The 11,979-nt window shown below is 37.2% G+C and overlaps 1 protein-coding gene across 2 annotated transcripts; it reads right to left on the bottom strand.

Moving 5' to 3' along the window:
• Positions 1 to 375: 375 nt before the first annotated feature.
• On the bottom strand, positions 376 to 11,629 carry LOC133520095 (gustatory and pheromone receptor 39a-like). Of its 2 annotated transcripts, XM_061854398.1 has the most exons (7): positions 10,633 to 11,629; positions 8,827 to 8,971; positions 7,267 to 7,407; positions 4,796 to 4,984; positions 4,463 to 4,584; positions 4,022 to 4,183; positions 376 to 2,189 (listed from the first exon to the last, which is right to left on the bottom strand). In XM_061854398.1, the coding sequence occupies exons 1-7, from the start codon at positions 10,819 to 10,821 to the stop codon at positions 2,121 to 2,123; spliced, it is 1,017 nt and encodes a 338-aa protein (XP_061710382.1). In that variant the 5' UTR covers positions 10,822 to 11,629; the 3' UTR covers positions 376 to 2,120. The 2 variants fall into 2 exon arrangements, with proteins under 2 accessions (XP_061710382.1, XP_061710383.1); XM_061854399.1 differs by lacking the exon at positions 7,267 to 7,407.
• Positions 11,630 to 11,979: the final 350 nt, after the last annotated feature.

The following is an 11,979-nucleotide window of genomic DNA, read 5'->3' as shown; positions in this document are numbered from 1 at the left end:
CCGTCGGTCACGACATTAGTTCACGACGAAGGAAAAATGTTTCTGCGATAAAGGGTGCATTGTATTTAAAACAGTAGTGCATAACTTAGATGTGGTGTGACTTAGGAACCCTTGGGGTTAAGTAGGTACTTAAGGTTCATCTAAACATAAGTAAAGGGTGTGACAAAACATGTATTTTATTCTTAATTTTGGAAGATATTAGTAGGTCGCCGATTAGAGTCCATCTGAGAACTCTTTCCAACTGACGTCCGTGCGTGCAGTATCCCGCAGAGAGAATGCTTGCGTGAACATGATATGCGTTTGTATAATATTATAAATAACGTTGATAAGCGAATATGCACGAATTTATAAGTACTATAGTATATAAGTAGGTAATTAGGTACCTCATAAGTACTAACATTATGCGCCCTATCCGGGTGTCATGTACTGACTACATCCAACTAACATCTTCTGTAATGCACATGACTTTTAATGTTGAATAAATGAAATGAAATGAAATAAACATTCCTTATATTAGTACGTATACTACTAAAACGGGATCTTGCAGAAAACCGTACCCGCAAAAAACTGGACGTTAGTGGGAAAGAGCTCTAAGCTAACTTTGCATCGACTTTAATAGAACAAAGGGAGGAAGTACCTACCTATCTTTGCAAACATCATTTTTTCGTAGACATTTGACACTAATGATGATATTGCCACACTTTGTCAGAGTTAGCTTGGTCCAATTCTAGTAGGTTAGTTAGCCAAAGTAACAGATAATCGATACATTACAATATATTCCATAAAGTTTATATACTTCTCTTCTTCTTTAAGTGCCTTCTCCATCCCGGAGGTTGGCGACCTTATGTCTATATGCCATTCTATCTGAAGTCATGCGAATTAGCTTCTCTGTACTGCCCACGTCCAACCAGTCTTTTATGTACATACAAGGGCTGCCTTTTAAGTTCTGTCGTTTGGTAAAACCAAAGACAATATAAGTGTTATTTGATATTTATTGTTTTTCAAAGTTATCACCGAAATACGTAATACACTTTTTCATTCGATCGAACCAGTTTTCGAAACACTTATTAAAGTCCGAAGTCGGGGTCTCCAAAATGGCCGTTTTGTAGGCCTCAACCGCTTCTTCAGGCGTTCGATACCGTTGACCACGAAGTCATGGCTTGATTTTTGAAAAAGTGAAGAAGTCATTGGGGCTTAAGTCTGGACTGTACGGCGAGTGTTCCAGATTTTTGACGTTTTGCTCTTTTAAAAACTCAATTGTCTGCCTAGCGGTGTGCGAGCTCACATTATCGTGGTGCAGTACTATACGACGTCTGGGGTTGTTTTTTCGGAACTCGCTGATAACTGGTATACCAGTCAGCATTGACCGTTTTACGATCCTCTAGCACGGTGACCATTTTTCGCTACAAACGTGGTGACCATTTTTACACACTTTTTACACACTTTGATTTAGCTTCACCGCGTATCTTCTTTGTATATATATTAATCTATATATATATATATATTATATATTGTGCTTCAAATAACATAAATTTGAACTACTTCCTGGTGTCTGTTTGAGCTGAAATTTGGTATACTTCCGTATTTCCGATGACAATGCAATAGTATGCTAACATGGAGCTGATCTGGTGATGCAGTCGGAAGGTAGCCAAAGGAACTCTTCGATGGAAAAACGTAAACACATTGAGTTTAGGCTCATTTGAAAGGTTTCAAGAAGTAGTTGATAGACGTACAAAAATGAGAAAGTGCAGTCGGTAATAAAAGTGTGTCAAAAATATTTTTGACGGGTACTTGTTTTCGAAGTGCTCCGTGAGCGTATTACTTTGATCGGTTTTGGCTCATATTGGAACACCCAAACAGTCAACTGCTGTTTAGAATCCGGATCGTAAGCATATATCCAAGCTGCCGACTAGAGGCTGACGCTATAAAGACGCTAGTGTGCGGTAGCCCTTAAGTAAAGGTAAAAATATAATTATCCTGAAATGAAACATCAATGTATTTTTTTATTACTTACGTAGTATAAAATAATTACGTGACATTACTCTATGTGGCTGTAGCAACTAAAGCAAATACATATTTAAGCTACATATGTTCCTTTTAATACAAATTTGTGTTGTTTGTTAGATTATCTCGGTGATGTTTTGAAACTGAACCATGATAATTAAATAAGTAAGGACGCCTCCGAGAACCTGAAACAATTGACATCAAAAATTCAATGAAAATAAAAAAAAAAAACAAAATCTCTTGTTAGGGTTCTCTTCTCGGCAAGCTTAAACAGTTAACGCCTATAATAAAGCGCATACCGCGGACCTAGGGTGGCTGAAGCACTAACTACTACAATGAACAACTGTTTGAAAAATACTAACATATATTCCTGGCGTGACCTGTTAACATTCTCTTTCAAAATTCTACATGTTTCTGACAATAGTGACAATATTAGCCTTACTCAGAAAATTAAAACTAATATCCTTGCGCCTGAGTTGCCTTCAGCCATACGGTCACGGTCACCCCGAGATAGGAGCAATAGTTATGATTTGTGCAAAAATGTCCAGGATAAAGTACATGACGGCAACCTTAAAGGTGCGCGGCTCCTTTTCTCAAATGATTCAGTTGCACCTGACACCCCAGAAACGGAAGCTGCGTTACAGGCTAAACACCCCCCAGGCCCTTCAGTGGAGGATAGGAGTGCCTATATTTGCCGACACTCCTTCAGATCGTTCAGCTTGTCTGCACGCCTCAACTGAAGACATCACATCAGCTCTCGCGTCCTTCTCAAAAGGGTCGGCGTCATGCTGGGATGGCATCTCCGCCCAGGATCTTGTAGACCTTAGTAGTCACGGGCCGGCACTGGAGTAGCTGGCGAGAAACCCGAATCGAAAGCATGACCAAACTCATTAATCTTATGCTTCTAGGGGATGTCTGCCAAGATGTGACTGCCATAATTTATGGAGCGAATCTCATAGCCCTTTTAAAGAAGGATGCTGGCGTGCGCCCAATTGCTGTCGGATCCACATTCCGGCGGTTAGCTGCCAAAGTGTGCGTGCGACACATGCGAGATAAGCTTCAAAAACTCTTCGAGCCCGTGCAGGGTGGTTTCGGCACTCGCGGGGCCTACAAGGCCGCAGTCCATGCCGCACGCACCTTTGTCCAAACCGACTCATATGAGGTTCTCTTAAAAATAGATGTCAAAAATGCGTTCATCTCTGGTAACAGAGATACCTAACTAAATGTAATCGAAATTCATGTGCCAGATAGTTATAACTTTTTACTCCAATGTTATCATAGTCCGTCCAAATTTGTTGATAAGGGTAACGAAATTCTCTCCGCCGTAGGTTGCCAGCAGGGCGATCCTCTGGGTCCCGCCATATTCAGTCTTTCTATTAATTCAGCCATTCAGTCTTTCGTTCAAGCTGAACGTTTGGTACCTGGACGACGGCACCGTCGGCGGAGACTCACAAACGGTCCTGACAGACTTATCACTCGTTATACAGAAATTTAGTGAGGTTGGCCTGAAACTAAAATTCGACAAGTGTGAATTGTACATTTCCGAAAACTTAGAACCCTCTTTAGCATCACAGGTATGTCAAAGTTTTTCAAGTTTAGCCCCAAACATTAAAATTTTATCAACGGACGATCTCCACCTTCTCGGTTCCCCCATTTTCGATGAAGATATTCCGTCTATTTTGGCAAAATGTATATCTAAATTTCGCATTAATTCAGTTGAATTTTTAGATGTTGGTTAGTTCTGTTCTGATGGTAATGCAATATACAACCATCGACTACAATCGAGCGGAGCTGATGATAGAGATAGATGGCATACTTTGGGCTAAAAGTGGTATCGTAATAGTAAATAGGGTGCCAATATGCAGTCGTGCATCTGAGTCTTGAGTAGGAATGAGTCTGAATGCATGCGGTTTAGGTCGCAGCGGTCGGCCTTGCATACTAGTAGTACTAGTTGTTCGACCGCCTAGTGCCTTCCCTTTGAAATGTCTGTATTTGGCAACAGGTTGGACTTATTTACCGACGCCAAAAGCGGCCTCGTGATGGTGAACACGCCACAGGGCGCCAGTGTGCAGTTGTACATCTGAGTCTGTAGTAGGAATGGATCCAGAGTCATGCGGCTGAGGTCGCAGCGGTCGGCGTGGCATACTAGCTTGTTTAACACGCGGCCGGTACGTTCCATCTGAAAATATATTACTGACTTCTTAACCATTTTTTGTGTGTCTACGGTGCGCATTCGTTTCGCAATTTTCTTTCGCGGCAATTTGCCTTGTTCTTTTTTGGGTGCATTTGTTACCCGTCCCGTTCTCGGTTGTACATTCTCAGACTTTTATTAAATAAGTGAAGGTTCCAAATACAAAATCAAATGTACAGTATCTGGGACTTAAAAGGAGGGTTTTAAGCGGTTCGCGTGACTTTTAAATAAGTGTAGAACAATCGTGTTGATAAAAGAGAAAAGCACCTGTTTTTGGAGCCAATGGCATGGTTCCACCAAGACTACGAGACGGCTCAAGTGTAGCAAACACCAGTTTAACTGTACTCCTATTGACATATACCGCTTTAGTTCATCGTTGCTGTTAGTATCTAAAATAATAAACAACCTATGCATATACATATGTATCTAAACAACTTATCTGAGACTTAAAGGGCTCATTGATTACCAGTTCGCCGGACGATATCGGCCTGTCAGTTATTCGCAATTGTCAGCTTTTGCGAATAACTGACGGGCCGATATCGGCCGGCGGCGAACTTATAATCAGTGGGCTCCTTTAAAATGAATAAAGATAATACATACATAATGAAACTGCTATCAAATTATATGGAGTTATCAACAAAAGCATGCATAGCAATATGAAACTACACAGCAAAAAGGGCCCGTTGTTTTTGTCCAGTTGCATCAATGTGTCGCATATCGCGTCGTAGCTCAGGTTAAGCTGGTGAATGTATTCATTTTCATGTCCGTAACGCCGAGCGGTTGCAACATCTATTATAAAAAAATATACATGATGTTTATTTAGTCACCTGCAATAATTTACAGGCTGAATATATAGGTCACACTGAGTAACTTTTACTATGGGACCAACACCGAAATCGCGAAAAAAAAATTTACTCTCCCATAGGAAAGGTCAGGGCAAGACAACCAAAATGTATGAAACAGACGAATTTTTTTCGCGATTTCGGGGTTGGTCCCATAGTAAAAGCTGCTCAGTATGGCCTATATGTTACCCCGTAAATTATTGCAGGTGACTAAATAAATACAGGCTGTTTATTTAGTCACTTGCAATAATTTACGGGGTAATGTGAGGCAAGTGTGAGAAGAAAGCAATTTTTACACTAATTAATAGCGATATCATAAAACGTTAGCCCAAAGGATGTTTTAGGTAGGCATTACTATGAAGTAAGAAAAACGTGTGAAAAGATAAATCATTTAACCTAATAGCTCTGTGAGCTCAAGCTGTGAACTTCGCGAACCCCCATGGCTCCGGCATTTTTTTTATTCTAAAAAATTAATCGAAAATAAAAATCTACGCCCATCGTTATTTTATTTTATAATTTTTCTTATTTATATGAACTTGCAGTTTTGTGTATGGCTAGCGAATGTGGACGCAATATTTGAACTAATTAACTTAAGAAGAACTAAGAAGCTTAAGAACTGGGCCTTCTTTTCTGCAGGTACCTTATAAAGGATGAAATTTTAACCACCATTTATACTCTACGTAATGACTTTATAGGTCATACTGAACAACTTTTATTATGGGAAAAATGCCGAAATCGCGAAAAAAACTTTGGCTGTTTCATACTTTCGGGCTGATGGGATGCCACTGATTTCTATGGGACAGCCAAATTTTTTTCTGCCCTCCGGCGAAAAGCGTCGACTTTTCTCCCGTTGTGCTAATCGAAATTGCCGCTTTCAGCCTCTGTCAAGCAGAAGAATAGTATGCGCACCACGGGAGGAATCGTAGGACATTCCATCCCGCGTGTTTGCCAATTTTAAACGCGGCACGCAATGTCTTACTTTTCCTCCCTTGGGACACAAATAACTATTTTCACGATGTCTCCATTGGCCCCTTTATCAAAGTTAGTATGACTTATAAATGACAACAGCCTGTAGCCCGACATACGAATATACGAAAACATTATTGCCCATTATAAATACTATTAAAAACGAGTTAAAATTAATGTTCATTATTATTTATTTATTTAAACTTTATTGCACACATAAAGAAAAATGTACAAATGGCGAACTTAATGCCAAAAGGCATTCTCTACCAGTCAACCATTGGGTCAAACAGAGACATTTGTGTATGTTGGTGCAGGAAAAATAATAACAAATCATAGGAAAAAATTAAACGTGAAGTCAAATAATATTAAAAATATATAAATAGTTAAATACTACTACTTATATAATGTAAAAAAATAGACTAATACATATAATTATGTACATATACATGATGGTGAACCTTATTTAAGTTCTTTTGACAGAAGATGCTTGCAAAGTAGGCGTTTGAAAACGGGTTTGCTTGGGGCTTGTCGAATAAAGAGAGTGAGAGAATTCCAGAGACGGATCACCTAAACGGCGAAAGAGTTAGACATAAAACCTGTGCGGTGAGAAGGAATCGAGAGTTTGAGAGAACGGGAGGAACGGAGTTCACATCCTGGACGGGGGGTGATGAAAATGAATTTACGTTTAAGATAACCAGGAGAGGAAAGCTCGAACAAAATGGAGAATAAAATACTCAGGATTCTAAGGGACCTACGACGACGGATGGAGAGCCAATTTAGCTGACGGCGATAAAAAGAAATATGGTCGTATTTGCGAAGTCCGAAAATGAAACGTATGCCATGTATTCATAAGACGGTCTAGGTTATTGAGGTACTCTTGAGAGCTATTATCATTCATTGCATTATTGTCCAAGCTGAAACGGCGACATTAGCTAGCGAAGAGCGGTGAGGGTAGGGCTAGTTAGTTTCCTATATCTGTGCATGTATATGTATAGGTTGCCGGTAAATCGGTAGGGTCGTAAGTTCCTCTATCATTAGCCTTGGTTTGATCCTTATGCCCCATTTCCACATAGACTACTATTGAGTGCGAGTTCATATTAAACGCAAGTGTATGAACTTGCACTTAACAGTAAATCAATGTGTACTCGTAAAACAGGCCTTACTGAACGCAACATCATATATAAGAAAAAAAGTATATAATTAGAATTGGTAGAAAAGCAGGTTTTTGCTATGAAAACATACCTATGACCCAAAAATACTTACGTGTAAATAATTCCTCCAGTTCATCATTTACAAGGTTGAGTGTGGAATATATCTCTACCAGTAACAAACTCCAGTTCAGTTCAAGAAATGTTATTGCGATAGCTTCGAAGCTATAAGAAATGTACAAGCTGGAAACTAAAACTATTGTATATTTTAGTAAAAGTTGATTATTATGGAACTTGCTGTTGCCCGCGACTTCGTTCGCGTGGATAACACGCAGCGTTCGAGGACTATACCAAAAAATACCAGTTTGGCAAAGTTTTTTTTAAATGCCTTTCTACGAAGTTTTAAACCCTCACTCGAAAAAATATTTTCTCTACTTATATAAAATTTCAACCTCCGTTTAAACCACTTGGGGATGAATGTTCAAAAAACGTATAATGTCAATGTTTTCTAGTTTTCTAATACTCGTATTATGCTTTTCTATGAAGTTTCAAATCCCACAATCAAAGATATTTATTAGACATACGCGATACAAATTTTGAACCCATTTATAACCTCTTAGGGGTAGAATATAAAATTAAGCTTAAATTACTTTTCCTGTATTTTAAATCGATAGAAAATACGGAAAGTCGTGAGTGGTGGTCGGCGCTCAATAGTATTAATGATTCTGGTTAACGGCCCGATTCGAAGAATGAGATACGATAACAATAAGTTCTGGTTTAGATAAGTTCTTATTTAGATATCATTTGTAGTTCGTATAATTGACAGAAGCAGCTCGATTCGGGCAACCAATGTCACTTTGACGTTAGAAAAATTTGTAGATAGATCTTAATGGGATCATAGCGGAATCGAAATAAACGTACATTTTGACATGTCGTTTAGTTATCGATCTTTTAAATATCTTTTCAAGAACCATTCTTCGAATCGGGCCGTAAGAAAAGTAGGTAGGACGTTGCCAAATTAAGGGTTAATAGAATTCCTTTTTACGAAGTTTCAAATTCTCAATAAAAAAATTATTCGTGATACGTGAAATTTCAACCACCTTCCAAGTTAAGTTCCAAGTTCCAAAAACGGCTTTTTGCTTTTTAATATTGTGTTTCTATGAAGTTTCAAGTCTCTCATTGAAAAAATATTATTTCCCAATACAAACTTTCAGCCTGTTTTAAACTCTATTAGAAAATGAATTTTCAAAAGTGCTGAAAATAATTTCCTTTAAATCTAACTAGGGATTGCAAACCGGATTGATTTTCAATTTGGTATAAGGATATTAAAGTTAATTAAATGACATATTATTAAAGAATTTTGTACAGTATAAGAAATAAAGGGTATTTTTTTCAAATGTATTCCTATATCAACTATTTGAAGTTAATACATAACTTTTTAACAATAAAATTTAATATTCAAAAGTGGTATAATATCAAGCTTACTTTAAAAACATGAAATCTAAGTCATTTATTAATTTTATTAATTTTAACCATTTACATGTGCACAAATGAACGTTTACAATTATAAATTTGATTCGACTCCAAAGCTTGATGATTCCCATCATCATTTTTTGAACAATCAAAAGGGCCTTTAATAGCTGGTGTGTTGAAAAATAATATTCATTTCACTTACTATTTTTACGCATTCCTCCATAATATGTTAGCGTGCTGTATATGACATAATAGGATATAATTTGCCATATTATGTATAAAATTAGTGATATGTGTTTAGCTTTGCTATATTGCAATCTTTTATTTCCTTTAAGGTTGCTTCTAACCTGAAAAGATGAAACAAAAACTATAGGATTTAACTAGAGTTAGCGAAAATAATTATGATAATGTTTTTTTTTTCTACTCGTCGACTGCAATTGTTGAATTAAGAATTCGTAAAAGTACCAAACTATAATTGGTTACTTTTCATATATGGGCTCTCAACTCAACTATGCGATTCGTTTCGATACGCTGTAGTCAACTATGAAAAAAATTGGCCAATCACGTGCTGCCGCGCTTCCATAAACAGACTTAACGGGCTGCGGGGGTGCGGGGTTGCGCAGAGTCGTAAAAAAAGTATTATTATAGATGACTCGTAGAAAAAGTATTGTATACAATAGTAATATAATCAAGCTTTTCATTCTCGTACCTTATTTAGGCAACTCAGCAAGCTTCGTTGCGTAGATTACTCTTTATTACCAAAGCTAGCCTCTTTAATAAGCTATAAAATGAATATATTTACTCAATTTTATCAGTGGTATAACAGGGTGTTTTTTAATTGAATACATCACTATAAATTTTCTTTACCCGCTCGTTAAAACTAATCGATTAAAAACCTTTTAGAGAAACGTGTATGTTTATAATGAACACTGGATACTTACAAAAATTAAAAAGTTTTAATTCCTTCGAGCGGCTAAAGAAAATGTATAGTGATGTATTCAATTTAAAAAAAAACACCCTGTTATACCACAGATAAAATTAAGTAAATACATTCAATTTGGTGCTTATTAAACAGGCTAGCTTTAGCTTTGGTGAAAAACTTGGAAGTGTTGCTGACGTAAAAGTATTAAAAAAAGAAGTTTTTTTTTTATTGTATGGTAATGTGTCCTATAATTGATGTCGTATGCCTTTACTATATGCACAATATATGTGACGCACGTCAAAATCGGCTAGCTAGCAAAAGAAATATTGAAGAAAGATCTTTTTTTTTCCCAAAATTACAAGGCAAAACTCGCTGGGGGCAGATTCACTTAGCTTATCCTGGCATGGCCTTTTAAGCGAAATGATTCTTAAATACGGTGAATGAAGAATGACAATATGGCGGGCGAATATTTGAAATGTCACCGTATTTAAGAATTATTTCGCTTAATATTTTGTTTTTTATTTGCAAGTGTGATGAAAAACATTGTGTGTGTAATAAATAACCTGACACAGTATTGACAGTGGCAACACTGAGATAGGCACTGTCATTAATGTCATGTAACGGAACGCGTGTTGTATAGCCCTGAATAAACCGTAATTAATTAATTTACAGTTTTATTTGGCTCCAAATCATAACAGTGTATAACGCCGGGGGTAAGAATATTGCAGCCTGCGGCTGTCGTGCATCTAAAGACCTCGTTTACAAAATTTCACATACCCCCATCGTTGCACAATGTACTAGTGTTACAGCCTTCTTAATACTGTTATTGACAGTTTAGAATGTTAAGATTGCCCAATAGTTATAATATAAAATGGAACACCATGTATAGTCAGTTGCTGAGGTGGAGGAGGAGGATTATATGTAGGTGGGGTCACCTCTCTCTGCAGCTGACTACATGGACAATAGGGGTGATGTTGGGCTAATTTAGTTATTAAAGTAGTATTTAGATTTGGTTTAATTTAAGGTATTGTAATGGATATTGTACTGTCACTCTTTCTACTACGTTCTTAACTAATATTTACCTACCTTTTTCAACAGTTGTAGCACAAATATGGTCTGCCTGATTTGTCGCGGGGCAGTCCACACACCAATGCTGTAACATAGCATCAACAGAAACGACTCGCTGCTGAACATGGCGGTAGTAAGCAATGTATTGCCTATGCGTACGCGGTCGCGCGTTTCCGAGAGTATATCGAGAATGAATGCCGTTAGCATCAGAGCATCTGTAAGATTATAACATATTAATAAAATGTATCTGTGCGGATTAGGTAGACCGACTTTAATCCAAGTCTATTAATACTACTTAAGTAATGTTAAATAATAAATCTCGCATGAGTAACTATTAGGTTCTAGATGAAACAATGAATTTGTTTTAGTTGATAGTACAAATAGGAGGATAGCAGATAAGGTAGTAGTAGACGGAGATTCTGTGGAGATTGTTTAGTTTCATATAATAATATTCTACCATAAAGATCTCGTAATATGCTCTTGTAAACTCATAATTAACAGTTATTACTTATTCATAGTAGAAGGACTAAAGATATATTTTTTGATCACACCTAAACCATAAAAACCAGACAAATAAACATTTAGTACACAATAAAAATAAACTATTCACTTAAATTAAATATATATAAAAAAGCAGAGATTGAAGAAAGTTAAAAAAAAACGCCTATGAGCATGTCAGGCAATGCTCAGTGTAGGGTTTCGTAGTTACCATTATGTCAGAACAGGCCAAATGGGGGCTATTAAGGATCATGTAGCTACATTACAAGCATAAGAGATTTTTTGCAATAACTTAAAAACGACTGGACCGATCATGTTCGCTATAGTTTTCGAATTGAAAGTATTTACTAAGTTTTTGTTTTACGATTTTTCCCATGGTTCGAAAGTTAGAGGGGGGAGAGACACATATTTTTTTTCTTTTGGAGCGACTATTTCAGATAGTGAAAATTTTATCAAAAAAAAAATTTTTCTGCCCTCCGGGCGGAAAGCGTCAACTTTGCTCCCGCTGCGTTAAACGAAGTTGCCGCTTTCCGTCTCCGTCGAGCAGAAAAAATAGTATGCGCATCACGGGAGGAAACAGGACATTCCATCCCGCGTGTTTGCCACCCTCGCCTCAGGTGACAATTTTACACGCGGCACGCAATTTCCTACTTTTCCTCCCTTGGGACACAAATAACTATCGCAGACCCTTATTCGGTTTGAAAGACTTTTCCAACGATATCACACACTATTTGGGTCTAAGCAAAAAAAAACTTTAAAAAATATTTAATTTAATAAACAAAAAATTGTTTTTATTTTACCGTTCTGTGAAAGCAAAATGCATGTGGTCATGCATGATTTATGTATCTATGCCAAATTGCAGCTTTC

This window comes from Cydia pomonella, chromosome 7, assembly GCF_033807575.1.
Source record: "Cydia pomonella isolate Wapato2018A chromosome 7, ilCydPomo1, whole genome shotgun sequence".
In the NCBI taxonomy this organism is placed as follows: domain Eukaryota; kingdom Metazoa; phylum Arthropoda; class Insecta; order Lepidoptera; family Tortricidae; genus Cydia; species Cydia pomonella.
The sequence above is the reverse complement of the archived record's forward strand: the minus strand, read 5'-3'. Positions and strand labels throughout refer to the sequence as shown.

Bases quoted from the DNA above. Each gene is read 5' to 3' on its own strand.
- LOC133520095 (XM_061854398.1), bottom strand. From the start codon at position 10,821: ATGCTAACGGCATTCATTCTCGATATACTCTCGGAAACGCGCGACCGC. The intron at 4,985-7,266 runs GTAAGTATTTTT...TTTTTATAATAG, and splicing joins ACTGGAGGAATTATTTACAC to ATGTTGCAACCGCTCGGCGT. The intron at 4,184-4,462 runs GTGCTTTTCTCT...ATATATTTTCAG, and splicing joins GCCATTGGCTCCAAAAACAG to ATGGAACGTACCGGCCGCGT.